At 46.5% G+C, this 20771-nt stretch overlaps 1 protein-coding gene across 3 annotated transcripts in view; it reads right to left on the bottom strand.

The window, feature by feature from the left end:
* Nucleotides 1–20771, bottom strand: part of ADCK1 (aarF domain containing kinase 1) — a 116175-nt gene that overhangs the window by 65042 nt on the left and 30362 nt on the right. For 2 of the 3 annotated variants that reach the window (XM_032405699.1, XM_032405701.1), the window contains exon 4: nt 5886–6089. In XM_032405699.1, the coding sequence (XP_032261590.1) occupies nt 5886–6089 (204 nt within the window). The remainder of the gene's footprint in view (nt 1–5885; nt 6090–20771) is intronic. The other variant, XM_032405700.1, reaches the window with a different exon arrangement.

Genomic DNA, 20771 nt, shown 5'->3' with positions numbered 1-20771 from the left:
AAAGCAGTATCTGGGATGGAGAGCCATACCAGCTACCAGAAAACCTGGTTAAAGATCCAACTCTGCCATTTACAAGGCTCTCAGAATCTGGGTTCCTCGCACGCATAAAGCATCCAGCGTAACACCAGAATGATACTAACATGTGCTGGCCATTTGCCCTTTGCCTACAGGCTCCACACACTCCACGGCCGTTAATTCCTTTAATCCCACAGTCAGCCTGTGCGGCATGTACTGTCACTATCCCATTTTACAGATGAGGGAAATGAGAGACAGAGAAGATAAGTAGCACGCCCAAGGTCACACAGCCAATACAACAGGAAGCAGTTTAGCTCCTGCCCACCTCCAAGTCTTAATAGGAAGCTCGACTGTCAGGACCAAGGGTGCAGATGTGTAGTCCTGACTGAGGGCCAGGTGGGAACCATGAGGGATAATTTTATGTGTCAACTTGGCTGAGCCATGGTGCCCAGACACTTGGTCAGACTTTACTCTAATGTCTCTGTAAGAATGTTTTTGAATGAGATTTACATTTAAATCTGTAGACTTTTGGAGGGCCTGGGTGGCTCAGTGGGTTAAGCATCCGATTCTTGGTTTCGGCTCAGGTCATGATCTCATGGGTCATGACCTCATGGGTCTTGAGACCAAGCCCCGCATCGGGCTCTGCGCTCAGCAGGGATACTGCCTGAGGATTCTCTCTCTCTGCCCCTCCCCCCACTCACGTGCACACATACTCTCTCTCCCTCTAAAATAAATAAATAAATCTTTTTTTAAAATCAGTAGACTTTGGGGGCGCCTGGGTGGCTCAGTTGTTAAGCGTCTGCCTTCAGCTCAGGTCATGATCCCAGGGTCCTGGGATCGAGCCCCGCATCAGGCTCCCTGTTCGGCGGGAAGCCTGCTTCTCCATCTCCCACTCCCCCTGCTTGTGTTCCCTCTCTCGCTGTATCTCTCTCTGTCAAATAAATAAATAAAATCTTTGAAAAAAAAAATTTTTTTAAAAATCAGTAGACTTTGAGTAAAGCAGATGGCCCTCTATAACGTGGGTGGGCCTCATCCAATCAGTTGAAGGCCTGACTAGAACAAGACTGACCTCCTGGAGCAACAGGGAATTCTGCCAGCAGACGGCCTTTAGACTCAAACTGCAATATCAGCTCTTCCTGGATCTCCAACCAGATGCCTCCCCACTCACACCAAAGATGCAAGATTTACCAGCCTCCACAATTGCATAAGCCAATTCCTTAAAACCAATCAATCTCTTTCTACTTATTTTACACACACACACACACACACACACACACACACACACACACCCTATTGACTCTGTTTCTCTGGAGAACCCTGACTAATAGAAAAAGGAAATCCAGCCCTGGCAGAGCTGCCACCTGCAGGAAGGGGTGCCCAGAGGGGGTGCCTTTTCCTGCTTTTCACACAGTTCTCCAGGTACCAGCAGAGGTTCTACATGCAAGCATGCAGAAATGACAAGGATCAGCCCAGAGTTTGCCATCCCCCATCCATGCCCAGCACCCCCTCACCCAGCCCTGAGGCCTCCATGGAAGTCCCTGCTCCAATCTCTGTCCAGGGTCTGCACTGCCCCCACCTGGTGCCCCCACCACCAGGAAGCCCTCATATGGGCCAGGCGTTCTCCTACCTCACCTCCCTGCCTTCTACTTCTGCTCCTGCTGGTCCTCAAGCCAAGAGTGCCTTCTCTCTGCCACCCCCCGCCCAAGCTTAATAAATGACAGAGGTTCCTGGGGGAAAAGTTTCTTTATCTCTTTCCTGAACTTTTGCTTATAACTTGAGCCTTTAAAGCAAGAAACAATGTTAACCCTCCACCTGTACCTGTAGGTCCGTAAGAAACCACAGGTGTGCATTCTCCCACCTGATGCACGGTGGTTCTCTTCCATGTTCCAATGGCCACTCTGGTCAGATGGTCCCTCAAGAACATGGATCTCCTGTGACACACAGCATGTGTCCCCGGGTACTATAGGAAGTTACAGAACAAGTTCAAGTCTAGATCAGACTTGATTTGACTTGAAGACTGATATGATAAATCATGTTTCAGAGGGGCATCTGGGTGGCACAGTCGGGTGAGCATCTAACTCTTGGTTTCAGCTCAGATTGTGATCTCAGGGTCTTGAGATCGAGCCCCGCACTGGGCTCCACACTCAGTGTGGAGTCTGCTTGAGATTCTCTCTCAATCTGCCCCTCCCCCCTGCACATGTGCACACACTCTCTCTCTAAAATAAATAATTTAGAAAGTCAGAAATTAATAAAATACTGCAGTTAAAAAAAAAAAAAACAACATATTTCAGAGTACACAAGCCAAACCCCAATCCCCCAACACCAGTACAAGCGGTGCCCCTAACAAAGGTATTTCTGTGCATCACTCTGGCAGTTGACCTCATTTCCTTCAGTTTTTCATACAATTTTAGAGCTAGAAAGAACCTTAATCTGATTCTAGTATATTCCAAAACAAAAAGCAAAACTGGATCATTTACTGAAATATATTGTAATGAGATCAGACTGTGTGTGTGTGTGTGTGTGTGTGTGTGTGTGTGTGTTAAGGAGGGGGTGGGAGGAGGGATGTGAGTAGGTCCATGACCACCAATAACTGTACCAGTGCAGCTGACAATTCTATCATCTCTTCCTAAGTCCCACTATAACTCCCCTCCCCAAGCTTTCTACCCACCTCAAACCTCCCACCTTCCCTTTCCCCACCTGGGAAAGACGTCCTCATCTCCCACCTCGCTAAGAAAATCTGGCCCCACTCCATCCTTCTTTGCTTGGGTCCCTCTCCAAGTTCTCCTCTCCCTCAGGCTCATGTTATGAAAAAAACACTCGAGGCCCTTCATAGTGTGACCTCAGCACCAACTTTGCAACCTCAGCTCCACTATTCACCAACCTGAACCCCATATGCTAGTTAGCAAGACTATCACCATGCAGTCTCTGTACCTTATGCTTTCCGGGGCCTGTACCTTTCCTTAGCCCATCTCACCAGTCAGAAGTCCCCTCCTCCAACCTCTGCTTCCTCCAATCCCAGCCATCCTTGAGAGCCTGGGTCAGATGCCATCTGCTTCAGACAGCCTCCACCCACCCAAAAGTAACCTCTCTCCCCGTCTCTCTCCCTCTCTCTTTCCTGTAAACCCTGTGGGCATGTACATGGCCAGCTACCACAGTGATGTGTACCTCCCAATGACCCCACACTACAAGGGCTGGAATGAGGTCTTACCCATCCTTGGCTAAACCCAAAGCTTCTAGCACTGTGCCTTCCTCACTAAATACCAGCTGCTTGGACAACAACGAGAGAGAAGGAAAGGAAAATGAAGGAACAGGTATTAAAACACAGAACTACAGGCTGCTCATGCCTGCAGGGGGCCTCTGAGGACTCCTAGTCCAGAAGAGGAATGTGTAAGGATGGGCTGGTGGTCAGAACCCCGCCAGGTCCTCCAGCAGGGAGCCAAGAACTCCTGGGGACCAAGGTGGTCAATAACCTCATGGCTTAGGCCTATGTTTGCCCCATTCAGGGTGCAAAGGTGTCAGCCTGGGCTCCTTCCACAGCATGAACCATGACCAGGAGAAGAAAGCTCAAGTCTCAGCCAGTCAGGGCTCCCCTCTCCTGGAAAGGGCCAAGTCTTCGGCATCCTTCCCTGACACTCAAGCTCCGGCGCCATCTGCTGGCTATGGTCGGCACTGCACCTGGACCTACAGTCCCAAGGGCAGTTAGGGGACCAAGGTGGAGACCATTTCCAACCCTCTTCAGACCCAGGTCACTTTGGAGTCACCAGAAATGACCCCCATCTCCTAGAGTTCGGGCTACTAACTGCTTCCCAGATCCTGTCCTTCAGGACTTAAGCCTAGCATTTAAAATAAAAGGAAAAAAAGCAAGCTTCTTTCTGGTAATACTAGCTGAGAAACTTCCAAGACACAGACATACAGACACAGAAAATAGATTTCCAAACGATTTCTGCCAAACAGGAGCTCTGTTACATAGGAGACAAAGCACTAGGCTGGCAGTCAGAAGATCCGAGGCCTCATCCTGTCGCTCACACCCTTTTCCCCTAGCTTTGCGGCCCCACCCCCACCCCAGCCACACACACCCCTATGCCACGACACTGCCCCTCTACTCGCTCTCCCTCCACGCCGATTGCACTGGCTGTTGTACAGGGATTCGCAAGGATTCAGAGCCACATGTAAATCATGGGGCTCAGGAGAGATGCAAGCTCACTCTCATCTCCCACACCCTGCTGGGGACACCCCTCAGGGCCATCCCCATCTGCCTGGGACAGGGACTGGTGTGAGGACACCAGTGACCCTGTAAGGCCTCTGCTGATGGGAAGGGTCCTCAAGAGGCACCGATGCAATCAACCAGTGCAGCCCCAACACACCAGCTCGAGCTCCCTCTAGCCACCTTCCCTGCTCTTTCAGTCTGAGATTTAGGGGCAGCTACGCAGTCTTTGAGCTCCAGGGGTCTTCAGAGCCCATCCGAGAACTTGAACCCAGCCAGCAGATGGTGATACATGACAGTCTCGGCCCCCTTTAACCACATTCCTGAAACCAGGGATGAAACAGAGCTTTCCACGTAGGGTCCCAGGGCCGGTGTGGAGCCCACAATCAGTGGGATCTGCTCAGACCTCTTCCTGGCGGGGAGAGCTGCTCCCCATCAGTGTCATGGGAGAGGCGGGAGGAGGAGGGAAGTGCAGAGTGAGTGACTTTCCCCGCCCTCACACCCCCACACCCACCTACCCTGCTTCCCACGCAGCCCCTTTCCCCTCCCTCCACCCACAGACTGAGAAAGTGTGTCACCAGAGAACAAATGCCATCTTCCCGGGAGGGAGGAGGAAGCAGGGGGAGAGCAAAGAGTTCAACTGTGTGCCTGTGGGAGCTGGGCTAAGAAACCTGAGGTTGCTGAGCTTCCCAGCTGTGAAGGACGCCCCCTCAGAACCGTGACCTTGACATTAGCCTCCCTTCTTTGAGGGCTCGAGACAAGCTCAGGACTACATGGCCAGGGGGACTAGAGAAGAGGCCCTGAAGATGCAGATGAAATCTTTTGACCCCAAACATCCTTTGGCCAGCTGGGTGGGCCCCACCATGAAGCTGACACCCCAAACTTCTCATCTCACTCCACCCTGACTTACAGGGGGCCACTGACCAGCTCTTGCCTCCCCCTAAGGCTCTCCACAGACAAGCTGGCCTCCAAGGGTTAATCTGCTGCCTTCCTTCCCTTGCATCCGCCCCCACTGAGCTGCCACATGCCAGCAATGATGCACTTCGCACTGTTATTACAGTGATTTATTTAGTTTTAATTTGGGGGTGAATCTCGTGCTATAGGAAGCAGGAGGCCCATAGTCTTGGCAAGAAGCAAAGCCACGCACGGGCCTGTGCCGTGCCAATCCTGTCCCCTCCGCGTGGGGTCCCTCCATCCTAACCCTGCTCCTCCTGGCCTCCAGCCCTAAATTGGGTTTACCCTTCGCTGAATCTCCTCCACCTAAGCCTTTATCCCTCATCTGCAAAATGGGGTAAATAACAGTCCCTACCTCCCACGTTTACCCTGAGGGGGAGGTGAGATAATGCAGGGGGCACAGTACAGCTGTTCTTACACAGTAAAGCCTCAATAATTGACAGATGTTATTAGGCTGGACCCTATGGATCCCATCACATTGCAGAACAATAGCAATCGCATATCAACTATTTCAGATGATTCAAGTCATCTTTTTTACGGAGGGCCACTGAGGCGCCTTGTAACCCCTTTGACTTCACTACTGAGAGTTGCCGGGAAGTACATTTCCGCTCCAGCGGCGGAGCCCCAGCCCGCCAGCAGCGAGAGCTCTGCCAGGCCCTTCGAGAACACGGCAGCCCAGGACCCAGCCGTCCTGGCCCTGGCAGCTACCCACCTCCTGGCCCAGGTCCTCGAGGATGACCTGGCGGACCTCCTGTATGCTGCTCTGCGGGGCCTGGCTGTGGAGCACCTTCAGCGTGCTGGTGTACTCCTCCGGCAGCAGGTAGTCCAGGGCCCCCAGGTGCTGGCCCACCTTGATGAAAGTGCCCCGGTTGGCACAGCACAGCTCACAGAGACGCCTGGCAGAACGGAGGTGTACCTGCAGGGAGACAGGCCAGCGCCAGAGAGGTGTGAGCGCCCGCTGTCCAGTGGACATCGTTCCCTCTTCCTGCCCCCTCTGCCGGAAAACCCTGATTCGCTCCCCAGAGTACGTGTACACACACACACACACACACATGCACACACGCACACACGCACACACGCACCTTCACTCGCCTTCTGCTTCAGTGCTCTCCTCCAGTCTTGGGACCTAGAGCAGTCGATCCCAGCCTCAGCCGGAGGCCGCCTCCTCAGACGCCCGATGCTCCCATGCTTCTGGTCTTCTTCCCATCAAAAGTCACCCAGCCCAGGAACCAGAGCACTCGTTCAAGGCTTTTAACCAAATCTAATCTACTAATGATTCAGTTGAGGGTGCACAGAGTAAAAGTACGTGCCACCCAAGCCTCAGATACACTAATAACACTATCTGCTTAGAGGTCTACAGTTTCTAAGTCATGGTCATGTGCATCATTTCTTTGAATCCTTACAGCAGCTCAGGGAGTCAGGAACTGGTATCTTTAAAAATAAGAAACTCAGATGTTGTGCTTATGAAGAAATAGCTCATAAAGATCAAAGGAGGTCTAGAAAATGCTCCAAACCTGCGGCTCTTTTAACTCAGCACACTTTCACAGGGAGCTCCTCTTAACTGGAAGAAAAGTTTACTGGGAAATGTCAGGTGCATGGAACAGGCAGCTGGGTGGGTCGCCTAGGACAGGGCAGCCTTAACTTGCAGCCTGATGCCCTCTGTCCTTCCAGAGCTGGGAGATGGCCCCCCTTAGGCCCCAGGCTGTGTATCCCCCAGGTATCAATCCAGCTCAACCGAGGGTCCTGGAACTGTGAGGGTCCTGCCCTCCTGGAGCTACAGCTTCTGAGGCAGGATGGGGCCATGAGCACAGAGAGAAGGAAAGGGAGCCCAGTGCCCTGTGGGAACCGCTTCCACCCACAAAATCAACCAAGAGGGGGTAAACATCTACAACGGACTTACAGTCTAAGTGTTATGGAAGATGCTGACATAATTAAGCACATACTGGAGGCAATAAACCACCTCAGGAATTAAATAACTTTTGGCAACAATGATGGAAGAAACAGTTAAAGATCCTATACAATTATTTGCCAAGTGAACCACACAGAAAACTGTTCCTTTAGAAACTAAGAAGATAACACCACAGTCCTCAACACCCTTGTCCCAGCAGCCAGGGAGCCCATCTCCCCTGCCCCACCACAGCAGAGGAGATGCCCTGGACTCCAGCTGGCCCTGCTAGACGCCTCTGCCTCCCACCCCAATGCACTCTCGGGGAACCCTATACACATATGCTCCATCCCCCTGGGCAGAGTCCTCCAGCCTGAATGCAAATACCTGGTCCAAACTGGGCCACGGAGAGTCTTTTTTTCCCCTGACAGGAGGACCAGGAAGAAGGACATTAATCCTAAGAAATTAAGAGAGAGAGTGTGCTCTTAGATGTGTCAAAGGATTGTGGGAAAGGGGTAGATTCTCTTTAAGACTCTGGAGCTGGGGACTCAGCAGACCAGGGGCAGACGGCAGGAAATCAGTGGTGTGGCTGGCCAAGGCCATGCTCAAGCCCTGGTTTCAAGGAAGTGAGAAAGAAGGCACACATGGTCAAACACGGAACTGGGCATTTCCTCCCAGAGCAAAGGTCCAGGCTGGTGTGAACAAATGACTTCTTGGAGCTCAAATAATCATTCCCCAAATTCCAACCCAGAGGAGGAGAGGTCATAATCACTGGCAGAATGAGAGGCAACAGACAGGCATCCACAACCCATCAGTCCTGAGATACAGCAAGACTGCAGCCCACGTCCGGCCGGCACCCAGCGGCCCTCTCCCCCAGGGAGGCACGCTCAGCCCCCACGTCAAAGCTGCTCTGGAGTCAAGACCACATGGAAGCAGAGGACTGGAAGGTGAGGTGAGGACACACCCCACTTTCCCCTCCCTGCCCAGTAAAGACCTCAGCCATTCTGTATTCACTGGGACTTACAGCAGGCCAGGTTCCATGCCCCACCCCCCCACCCCCAGCACATGGGAAGACGTGACCGAGCCGCTCGCACGCAGAGAATGACTTGCAACACCAGGATCACACTGAGAACCGCAGGAGCTCAGATGCAAGAAACAAGGGGGCTGGAATTAGAGGCGAGGCTTGGCTCACAGGAGGGCAGGTGGCTGTGTGGTGCTCAGATCTATGGCCTCCAGGCTCCAAGTCACCCCTCTCCACCCTGCGCTGTGACCCTGGGGCTGCACACTGTCGTTTCTCCTCTGTCAGATGGCTTCTTATTCGGCTTTGTCAACAGCTGGCTCTGGAGGGACACTGAGGCCACAGCAGGGCAAGGGGGCTCTCTTCCTGGTGCCGGTGTGCCATTTTAGCTCAGCAGCCAGCAGGCCGGTGGTTTGGGGTGCGCCCTTCGTGGCCCTCCCAGACCAGCCCACCCTCACTAAATTTCCCCACTACCAGGCAGGTCCCTCTGATGGACCAACTCGGGCCCACGCCCTCAGGCAAGTGTTCTGAGCAGCCAGCAGGCTGCTCCCATCCAATAGCTCCGGGCCACACCCTCCTGCAAATCCCACCGCCACCCAGCAGGCCACTCCCGTGGACCATGCCTTCCACCGTGTGCCTGCTCCCCATGGGGCAGACCTCCACCTCAGCCTCCCAGGCGGGAGGCCCTCGGCTGAGGTCTGTCCTGGCTCACTACCCCTCAGCCCCAGACGGGGCGTCTGCTTTATGTGCTTACTACTTCTCCATCCTAGGATCTTCTTTTACTCCTTTTAGGAGTTAACGACCCTTTACTTTTACCAGTTAATAATCTTTTCTCTTAAGTTTTCCCCCCTTGAACCCTCCTGCACTGTTGGTGGGAATGCAAACTGGTGCAGCCACTCTGGAAAACAGTATGGAGGTTCCTCAGAAAGTTAAAACTAGAGCTACCCTATGATCCAGCAATCACACTAGTAGGTATTTACCCAAAGCATACAAAAATACTAACTCAAAGGGATACACCAACCCCAGTGTTTATGGCAGCAGTGTCTACACCAGCCAAATTATGGAAACAGCTCATAATGAATGACTAAAGAAGATGTGATATATATATATACACACATATATATGAATATTACTCAGCCATAAAAGAGAATGAAATCCCGCCATTTGCAACAACATGGATGGAGATAGAGAGTATTATGCTAAGGAAAATAAGTAAGTCACTCAGAGAAAGACAAATACCGTATGATCTCACTCATATGTGGAATTTAAGAAACAAAATAAATAAGCAAAGGGGGAAAAAAAAGAGAGAGAGAGGCAAACCAAGAAACACTCAGCTATAGAGAACTGATGGTTCCCAGAGGAGGGGTGGTGGGGGGAGGGATGAGAGAAACAGGTGACAGGGATTAAGGAGCACACTTGCTGTGATGAGCCCCAGGTGAGGTACGGAAGTGTTGAACCACTATATTGTACATCTAACTCTAATATTACACTGTATGTTAACTAAATGGAATTTAAATAAAAACTTTAATAAATAAATAGTCAATAAATAAATAAATAAAAGACTGGATTCCATGCTGAACTTTTTAATACAGTGTGTGTTCTGCAGTTTACTTACATGATAATCAGCATGAAATAAAGATCTCAGAAATTAAAAAAATAAAATGTTTTCCCCAGTCAGATTACTGGTGTGACTGGTTCCCAATAGATACACAGGATTGGTCCCTGAAATCAAATTTGAATAAATTAGTATAAAAAGAAGGGCATTTCAGATCAAGAGGACAATATAGCAACACATATCTGCATGCTAAAGACCTACTCCACCGTTTTCTTTAGACTGGATTCATATCTGCATTTGTCTCTGCCACTGGCAGCCCTCAGAAAGCACCAGCCTAGAGGATGTTAGTTGAAAGATGAAAAAAAAAATAAGAAAGAATGAAAGCATCAGCCCACTGTCCCTCACCTGCGGCTGGAGCCAGTCCTACATAGGGTATCTCTAGGCACAAAGTTATGGTCACCTACAAGACATTGTGTGGACAATACAGGGAGCCCTCTCTGATCACACAAGCCCAGGAAAGCTGGTCGACTCCCAACTCACCAGCCACTTGGCACATGAGCCGTAGGGGCAGAGACCATGTGTGTCCCCTGTATGCTGTGGGCAAGCTGTGCATGCGCCATAAATGTAGATTGATGATGACTATGGGTTATACGCTCACAAAACCGCCACCCATGAAGCTGAGTCAGCATCTACTGCAAATGGCACCCACATTTCAACTAAAGAAGCCCCACAGTCACCTTCAACCAACTTCTAAATAAACTCTCTCTCTCTCTCTCTCTCTCTCTCTCTCTCTCACACACACACACACACACACACACACACACACAGAGGTGAGGGATATTGCCACTCACCAAAAACTTCTAAATGTTCTTTTAAGGCCTTAAGACACAAATGCTGCACAGAGTAGGGCCTCTGATCTCCAGGGTCCCTTTTCAGCTCCAGCTCCGAGGGCTTCACTGTCCTTGGGAATCAGAAGGCAGGTCCCATTCAGAATTTCAGGAAACTGCTTGCTTAGTAAAAACTCCCCCTTTCAGCATTCACTTCCCTAATCTGATACCTTAAGGGGCTGCACCTGCTGGTGGCAGGGACTATCCACAGGGATCCCACAGTTCTCTCCCCCCAGGAAACTTCCCCCCCGACAAGGAGTACGCTCAATGAAAAGGCAAAGCTTCCAGAACCTCCGGACCTTGGCATTCCCCTGAATCTAGTCCTGCATGCTATCCATCTTTGGGCATTGCACCTATACAAGCCTAGACCCCAGGGAGGACACGCAGGCCAATGAAAGTTAGTTGATACCAGTTCCGTCCAACAGAGCCTGCTGCAGTGATGGAAATACTCTGCATCTGCACTGTCCAATAACTCAGCAGCCACCAGCTACCAGTGGCCACTGGACACTTGAAATGTGGCTAGTGTGACGGAGGAACTGAGTTCTTCATCTTATTTAATTTTAAATAATTTAGATTTAAATCATCACATGCAGCTAGTGGCTACTATACTAGCCAGTTCAGGCTTATAAATCAGTAACAACTGTAATAAATAATCATTGATTTAATGCCCTGTTCTAAGTGCTATTCCTGGGCTACAATAAAAGCTAAAATATAGGTGGTTGTTTTACTGTTTTTAAATCTGCCCAATATCTCTGTAAAATGGATCTTAATATGTGTCTTTAAGGATGACAAAATAAACTCAGAGAGGTTCAGTGACATTCCCAAGGTCCCAGAGTCAGCAAAGGGTAAGATGTTGTTGTGTTCAACCATGTGCCGGGGGCAGGCATGAACTGAATTTCTCTATGTACACGCACTGTGGGGGATGCAAGCATTGTGGGGATGGTCTCCATGGGCAAGGAGCTTACAATCCAGGCTGAGGTGTGGATGTGCACCCATGAGCTGGAATCACCAAGGGCAGGCAATAAAGGTAGCTGCCCAGTACCTCCCAGGTATGATATGCGCTGGAGAGAACATCAGCCTGGTGCCGGGGTGGCCATGGAAGCTGAATCAAGTATATACAATTTAAAAGGCACAATGAAAGCCGTAGTCAGTCTTGAATACAACAGGAGTCATAAAACATAATGATTAACAGCATTGACTTTGGAATCAAAAAGCCCTGGGTTCAAATCCTACTTTGCTACTTACTTGTCATATAACCTTGCACAAGTTCATTAACTTTGGGGCTTTGTTTTCTTCATCAGTAAAAGGAGAACAGTGGCAACTGTCACTGGGATGGTCACATGAAGCAAGCATAAAAAAGAGTTCAGCACAGGGCTCAGCACACAGTCAGTGCTCAATATGTGAATCAAAAAAGATGGGGGTTGGGGGGAAATCCAATGTTCCCAGAAAAATGAAATTAAAAAAAAAAAAAAAAAGACACTCCAGGCCCATCCACTCCCTATACTTTGTTCAGACTAACAAGTCTGGACCACAATCTAATAGGAACAATAGCTAATTCCATGCTCCGTCATCTAAACGGCAAGCGTCCATGCATAAGAAATGCAAATAGCAATAGAGCATTATTCTACTAAATACACTGACTTTATGTTCTCTGCCCCAAAGGCCTGCCTACTTCTTCTACTACCCTAACACCGACCACCCATCTGCTCACTGACCCAAGTGCTGTCTTTACCAAGCACCTGGTTTCACTGGCTGGCTGGGTGTGTGGCTGCATGTCCTCACTGCAGAGGCCTGACATTCCCCCTTCTGTCCCTGCCAAAATAGGGTAGGAACAGCTGGTGTGGTCTCCCTGACCCTCCTCCAACTTCATTTTCACTCCCAGCTCAATAACTTACCTTATGATTATCTCATTACCAATAACCTTGCTGTAATGAGTTTTAATCTGCCTCATATTAATTAAAAGCATTGTTATTAGCCAGCTTGGTTTGGGGTTTGAGAAGGGGGCAGTGAATAACTAATAAGATCAACTCAGTGCTGATTAATTATTGATTGGGAGGGATGGAGCAAAGGCCCAAAGACGGCAATTCCTGACTCATGTCTAAATACCCAGGAGCATGGGCTTTGGCCTCCAAACTCAGCAGAAAGGTACCAAAGTCAGGCTGAATCAACAAGGCTCCCCATCAGAACTGTGCAGTAATCTCCAATGGGGTTTAGGGCTGTTTGTGACACAAAGAGGAAAGAGACAGAAACACATATAGACCCAACACGACACAGGAAAAAAGGGAGAGACAATGAAAGAGGAAGTAAGAGACAGACCCCAAAACAAAGATTTTTGATTAATTCTTCTAGTCAAAAAATCAAGACCTAAAGGAAATGTAATGAAATATAAACAGTGGTACCTCTAGGCTGTGAGACCACAAGAGTATTTTTTCTTCTTCATAGCTTTTCCTGTATTTTCCAAATTTCTTAAAACTCATATGTATTATGTCAATAATGGGGAAGAAATTTTTTTTAATCATCCCTCCTTCAACATCTTCTACAACATACAAGTTCAGCTGATTTTTTTCAGATTTATAAAACAATGGTTGTTAAGGCACTGGACACCAGGCAGCAAAGGACAGTGATTCCTGAGCAACGGGAAACAAACAAGGTGAACCCTATGATTGTCCCAGTTTACTGCATTAAGAGTTTCCAGGCCCAGCGTCAGGAAAGGGAACCCAGGAAGTGCCCAGAGAACTCCCTGAGTTGAGGAGATGGAACTGGGAGTCCCGGAAGGCCAAAACAACTAGGGTTCACAGGACAGAGTAATGGAGAGGAGAGAGCTATACAAAAAAGGTGCAATGAAGATGTGTTGAGGATCCATCTCACATATTCAGTACATGCACATGAGAAAACAACTTGAGTCCAGAGAGAACAACCCAAAAAAGACCAGGGTTAACAGTACCTAGTGCTCACATAGGACCTATTTCCACCAGCCAGATTGGAAAATCTTGTAATTCTTGAGGGACTTGTTATAATACCCAGAAGGGGCTTGCCTCAGTAATGAGGAATATTCCAAACTAAATATTGCTCCATTTCCATCCAACAAATATTAAAAGAAAGGTATGAAAAAGAAACAAACTGTTTCCAAGTACTGTGTGTCCCAAAACAAAGCTTAAGAGTATTTATAATAATACAAAAATATCTAGCACACAAAAAGATAAAAGTGCACTGTCTGGCACCTAATAAGAAATTGGGGTATGCAAAGAAGCAGAATAATATGACACAAAATGAGAGGAAAACTAATCAATCAAAACCAACTCAGAACTAAAAATAATAATAATAAAATATAATTTTAAAAAACCCAGAACTGAAACCCGTATTAGAATTAGTAGAGAAGAACATTAAAACCATTATTATAACTGTACTTCATATGTTCAAAAGTTAAGCAGAAACAAGAACAATATTTTTTTAAAAAGAGAGTGAGATCCAAATGAAAATTCTAGAGATGAAACTGTAATGTGTGATGTAAAAAATACACTGGATGGGATTAATGGAAGATTAGACAATGTAGAAGAAAAGAGTAGTGAACTTGAAGACCTAGCAACAGAAACTATTCCAAATGAAATACACAAAGAAAAAAAGAATTTTTTAAAAAATGGAAAGAGATCAGTGATCTGTGGGACAAATTCAAGCAACCTAGTAAACATGTAGTTGGAGTCTCCAAAGGAAAGGAGATAGAAGAGGGTAGAGAAAAAATATATAAAGAAATAATGGCTGAAAATTTTTCAAATTTGATTTTCTAAAAAAAAAAAAAACCATAAACCAACAAACCAATCCAAGAATCTCAAAAAGCCAGAATGTGACAAGTTAAAAATGTATGCTGTAAACTCACACAATCACTAAAATAACAAAAAAGCAACAAAGGAAATAAAATAGAACCATAAAACATATTCAATCCAAAAGAAAGTATGAGAGGAAACAAGAAATAAAGAGCTAATAGGACAAACAGAAAACAAATAACAAGATGAAAGACATAAATCTAACCATAACAATAATCCCATTAAATATAAATGGTCTAAACACCCCCAGTTAAAAGCCAAAGATTGCCAATTTGGATAAGAAAGAAAGACTCCTGGGGCGCCTGGGTGGCTCAGTCAGTTAAGTGTCCTACTCTGGATTTTGGCTCAGGGCATCATCTCAGGGTTGTGAGATCGAGGCCCATATTGGGCTCTGCGTTGGGCGTGGAGTCTGCTTAAGATTCTTTCTCTCCCTCTCCCTCTGCCCCTTCCCCTGCTCATGCTTGCTCACTGTCCCTCGCTCTCTCTCTCAAATAAATGCCAAAACTAATTAAAATAAAGCTGGAATGGCAATGTTTATATCAGACAAGAAAACTTCTATCCAATTTTACCCAATTCTAATTAAATTGTGTCACAGCTGAATTCTACCAAACATTTAAGCAGAAAATACCAATTCCACTCAAACTCTTCCAGAAAACTGAAGACAGAATACTTCCCAACTCTTTCTATGAGACCAGCATTACCCCACTATCAAAACCAAACATTAAATACAAGGGGGGATAAAAGCTACAGACCAATATTCACTGTGAACATAGATATAAAAATTCTTTTTAAAAAATTTTAGCTAATCAAATCCAACAATTTAATAAAAGGCTCTATTCTCATTACATCCTATCAGGTGGTGCACAATTTTGATTTGTCTCCCTACAGGCAATGTTAATTCTGATCACTTCATTAAGATGGTTATCCACCTGACTTCCTCAAAGTTACTTGTTTTCTCTTTATAATTAAGTATTGTGCAAGGAAGAACTCCCAAATCTTATCAAACTCTCAATTTATTCATCTGTTTATTTTGGTCCTTTTGGATTCATGGATTTCTACTTTTTTCAATAGATCACAGTCCATTACTATCATTGTTACCTCAGCCTCACTGAGGTATTTTGACCCATGATAAACTATACAGGTACCATCTGATACTTTTTTTTAAGATTTTATTTATTTATTTGACAGAGAGAGCACGAGCAGGAGGAGCGGCAGAGGGAGAGTGGGAGAAGCAGGTTCCCCACTGAACAGGAAGCCCGACACGGGGCCCAATCCCAGAACCCTGGAATCATGACCTGAGCCAAAGGCAGACACTTAACTGACTGAGCCACCCAGGCGTCCCTGATAGTTTTTGATATATGTATACATACATGAAACTGTCACTATAATCAAGCAAGTAAGCATATCCACCACTCCCCAAAAGCTCCCAAAGCCCCTTTGTCAAGGGACATCCCTCCACATACCTTCCATCTCCAGACAACCACTGATCTGCTGTCAGTATAATCTAGAATTTTCTAGAATTTTATATAAATGACATCATACAGCTCATAACTATTCTTGGGGTGGGCTAGCCTTTTTCACTCAACATAACTTTTTGAGATCCATTTTGTTGCTGCATGTATCAACAGTTTATTGCTTTCCCTTACTGAATAGTATTCTACTGTATGAATGTTCCACAACTTGTTTATTCATTCGTCTGTTGATGTATATTTGGGTTGTTTCCAGTTTTGGAGCACCAATAAAACTGCTGTACACATTTATGTACAAATCTCTGCGTGGACATATGGCTAAATACTCAGAAATGTAATGGTCAAATTGTGTGACAGGTAAATGTTTAACTTTTTAAGAAATTAAACTGTTTTGGGGCGCCTGGGTGGCTCAGTTGGTTAAGCGACTGCCTTCGGCTCAGGTCATGATCCTGGAGTCCCTGGATCGAGTCCCGCATCGGGCTCCCTGCTCGGCGGGGAGTCTGCTTCTCCCTCTGACCCTCCCCACTCTCATGTGCTCTCTCTCATTCTCTCTCTCTCAAATAAATAAATAAAATCTTTAAAAAAAAAAAAAAGAAAGAAATTAAACTGTTTTCTAAAGTGGTTGTGCATTTTACATTCCCACCACAGTATGTGAGAGCTCCTCCACATCCCCCCAATGCTTGGTGTAAGAAGTCTCTCTCATTTTGGTCATTCTCATACATGCGTAATGATACTTCATTATGGTTTAAATTTGTATTTCCCAAAGACTAATGATGTTGAGCATCTTTTCCTATGCTTACTTGCCATCTCTACTTCTCTGGTCAAATGTCTGTCCAAATCTTTTGTCCATTTTTTTATGGGTTGTTTTCTTATAATTGAGTTACAGGAACTCTTCATATATTCCATACAAAGTATTTTATCAGATAAACGATTTGCAAATATTTTTTCCCAGTCTTAGCTTGTCTTTCCTTTCTCTTAACAACATCTTCCAAAAAGAAGTTGTTTTTAATTTTGATGAAGTAAAATTAACCACTTTTTCTTTTATGGATCATACTTTTGGTGTTGTACCTAAGAAATCTTTGCCTACCCCAAACTATAGCCATTTTCTCCTATGTTTTCTGCTACAAGTTTTATAGTTTTAGGTTTTTACATTTGGGTACGTGATCTATGTGGAATCAGTTGTCACAAGTAGTAGGAGGTATGGATCAAAGTTTAATTTAATTCTGCATATGAATATCTAATAGTTCCGGTACTGTTTGTTGGAGAGACTGATCTTTCTACACTGAATTGCCTCTGTCCCATTGTGAAAAATTAATTGTTCATCTATGTGTGAGTCTATTTCTGGACTCTCTTTCCGGTTCCATAGATCAGTCTGTCTGTCTTTATATCAAGCCCACACTGTCTTGACTACTATAGGTTTATAGTAAGTCTTGAAATCAAATAGTACTTGTCTTCTAACTTTGTTCTTCTTTTTCAGTGTTACTTTCTAGCACTGCCTCCAAAACCTTCTGCATTCCCATATGAACTTTAGGATCAACTTGTCAATTTCTACAAAAGAGCCTGCTGGGATTTTGATTGGGATTGCCATGAATCTATGGATTTATTTGGGGAGAATGGACATCTTAGCAATATTGAGTCTTTCTACCCATGAACATAATACATCTCTCCATTTACTAGGCCTTTTTAAAAATTTCTCTCAGCAATGTTCTGATTCATATATATCATATATAGAAATAGAAATAGAAATTTCTCCTGAGAAAATAATCTAAGACATGGAAAATAGTCTATGTACAAAGATGTTCAGCACGTGTTAATTATAATAGAAAAAATATATGCAGATGCATCCTAAAAGTGGGAAAAGGGAATAGCTAAGTAAATCGTGTAAGAGTCACACAAAGAAGCATTAAATAGCTATTTTAGGGGCGCCTGGGTGGCACAGTCATTAAGCGTCTGCCTTCAGCTCAGGTCATGATCCCAGGGTCCTGGGATCGAGCCTCGCATCGGATTCCCTGCTCAGCAAGGAGTCTGCTTCTCCCTCTCCCTCTGCCCCTGCTGCTCCCCCTACTTGTGCTCACTCTCTCTCTGTCAAATAAATAAATAAAATCTTTTAAAAAAATAGCTATTTTAAATGGACTACATGACAACATGGAAAATGCTAAGGATAACATGTTAAGTGAAAAAAACAGTTCATTATATTGATAGAACACTATGGATGTTACAGAACAGTGTTAACGTATATCAAGGGGCACCTGAGGGGCTCAGTCAGTTGAGCGTCCCACTCTTGGGTTTCACCTCAGGTCGTGACCTCATGGGTTGTGGGATCGAGCCCCATGTCCAGCTCCTCACTAAGCAGAGAGTCTACTTGAAAGATTCTCTCCCTACTTTGCCCCTCCCCCCACTCACCCACTAACACTCTCTCTCTCTCAAAATGAATTAACAAATCTTTGAAAAAAAGAAAAGAAGGTATATCAAAATCATAATGAGTTTGATTTGGTGAAATTATGGGGACTTTTTCTTGAATCTCTAAATTTTTTAATAACATAATTATTGCTTTAATAAATGCTTTTCTATTTTTATAGCATGGAGGACATTAGGAGAAGGAAGGGAAAAATGAAGTCGGGGGGAGGTAATCGGAGGGAGAGATGAACCATGAGAGACTATGGACTCTGAGAAACAAACAGGGTTTTAGAGGGGAGAGGGGAGGGGGGATTGGTTAGCCCGGTGATGGGTATTAAGGAGGGCACGTACTGCATGGAGCACCCGGTGTTATACGAAAACAATGGATCGTGGATTACCACATCAAAAACTAATGATGTATGGTGACTAACATAACATAATAAAATTTTAAAAATTTAAAAAAAAAAAAGAAAGAAAGAATTCCCAGGGGCACCTGGGTGGCTCAGTCGTTAAGCGTCTGCCTTCGGCTCAGGTCATGATCCCAGGGTCCTGGAATCAAGCCCCCCATCGGGCTCCCTGCTCTGAGGGAGGCCTGCTTTTCCCTCTCCCACTCCCCCTGCTTGTGTTCCCTCTCTCGCTGTGTCTCTCTCTGTCAAATAAGTAAATAAAATCTTAAAAAAAAAAAAAAAGAAAGAAAGAATTCCCAAACCAAAAAATTCACCATCTTAAAGTATACAATTCAGTGGTTTGTACTATATCCACCAAGTTGTACAACTATCACTACTACCTAATTCCAGAACATTGTTTTATTTTAAAAATCAATTATATTTTTTAGTCACACTTCATGTATATATGAAGTCTTGAGTCTTTGAAATAAAAAAAGTCATCTTTATTCAATTTATCAGTGCTCATTAATAGATGATAAATGTTGTGAACATCAAAGTATGTATGAGTTTCTTATCATCTTATGTTTTACTGACATCTAATAATTTCATATTAAAATAAGGATCAAACTTAAGTTGCCAAATGACCTGTCAGCATAATGCAAGCACAAATAGGTCCTTGATTTATAATTTTCACATACTCTTCTCCATAATCATTACTGTTGAGGTGTTGATTCACCATACCAGCTGCCAAGAAACAAAATCTTGTCCATCACACACTGTACTAACGATCCTCACCGGTAACTGCACAATCCTTTACAACTCATGAAACCTTTCACACACATATCAAGGGTAAGAGCCCTTGTGGGGGGCGGGGGGCACAATCATTCTCCCCATTACACAGATGTGGGAACTGAGGCCCAAAACTGTTAGGGGGCCTGCCAAGGTTATTTGGCCAATACATAGTAGGTAGATCCAGGGTTCGAGTCACTGTCTTCGATTCCAAAACCAATCTCTTTCTACTAAACTCTGCTGCCCACCACACACACTGCTAAACACTCCTCATGGGGGAGAAGAAAACTCCAGGCAGCCAGTGCCTGCTATGGGCCCTGAGTGTGGCCCTCCCCCCCACCCCCATGCTCACAACACCCCACTCCCACCCCTGGCTGAGCCTCAGCTATTTCTCACAGCCAGGCCACATGGCCACCATGGTGCCTGGTCATGTCTGGGCTCCCGGGAGCTGCTCCAGTAAGCCAGCTAGGACACTGAGATTAGAAACAAATTCATGCACACACAGGGGCCTGGAAAGCCCCAGGCATGCAGAGATCGGGGAGCCATTGAGAGAAGGAAGCGAGTGAGGCTCGGGAGGCATAAGATCTCAGTGCAGCAACTGGATAAGGCCACAGGCCTGTGCAGGTCCGGGGAGGAGCAGGACACTGGCCACAGCGGAAGAGGAGGACAACCTTCACTGGTAACCTTCCAAAAGTCGCCAGGGCCTTCAGTATGAAATTCAAGATCCTACCCCCGGGCCAGGAGGCCCGGCATGATGCACCCCAGGTGCCTGCTGGCTTCATCTCTTGCCCTCCCCACGTCAACATCTGTCCCCCAACCTAGTGACCAGTCATGTCCTGTGCCATCCTGCCCCCAAGCCTTTGCACAGGCCATTCCACAATCTCACCACCCCTCATGCCTTTTCATCTGTCAAAATCCTCTTCAGCCTGCACCCAGGCCTCCCTCTCCTCCCCTCCCCTCTTCTGAGTCCCAGCCTGGCCTGCTCTCCCCTCTCCCCACCTCCCCTCTTACAGATGCAGCAGCTGCCTCCCCCATCCCAGACCCAGCAGCGGAGCCCGGAGTTCCATCCCCAGTGTGGCTCTCGGGCCTTCTTTCATCTGTGCCTCCCCAGCACAAAACTGGGCCCTGCCCAAGCTGCAGCTCTGCGGCCCTGATGGTAGGCTCTGCCCTGGGCCCACAAGACAAAAACTAGGGAGGCAAGCGCACACATGGCCAGGTTGCTACCAAACCAGGCTGCCGCCCAAGGTGAGAGACCCAGAGCAACCGAGCTTCCAAATGTGAGGGACGATGGTGGGACTGTCTTCCAAGGGGGATGGCCTCCTTCCCATAGCCCTTGTCCCTTTCTGAGCAGGGAGCAGACGGACAGACCCCCAGAAGGCCTCCTCGAGGGT

This window comes from Phoca vitulina, unplaced genomic scaffold (genome assembly GCF_004348235.1).
Source record: "Phoca vitulina isolate PV1807 unplaced genomic scaffold, GSC_HSeal_1.0 scaffold7, whole genome shotgun sequence".
NCBI classification, from domain to species: domain Eukaryota; kingdom Metazoa; phylum Chordata; class Mammalia; order Carnivora; family Phocidae; genus Phoca; species Phoca vitulina.
Note: the sequence above shows the minus strand (reverse complement) of the source record. Positions and strands in the feature narration are given on the sequence as shown.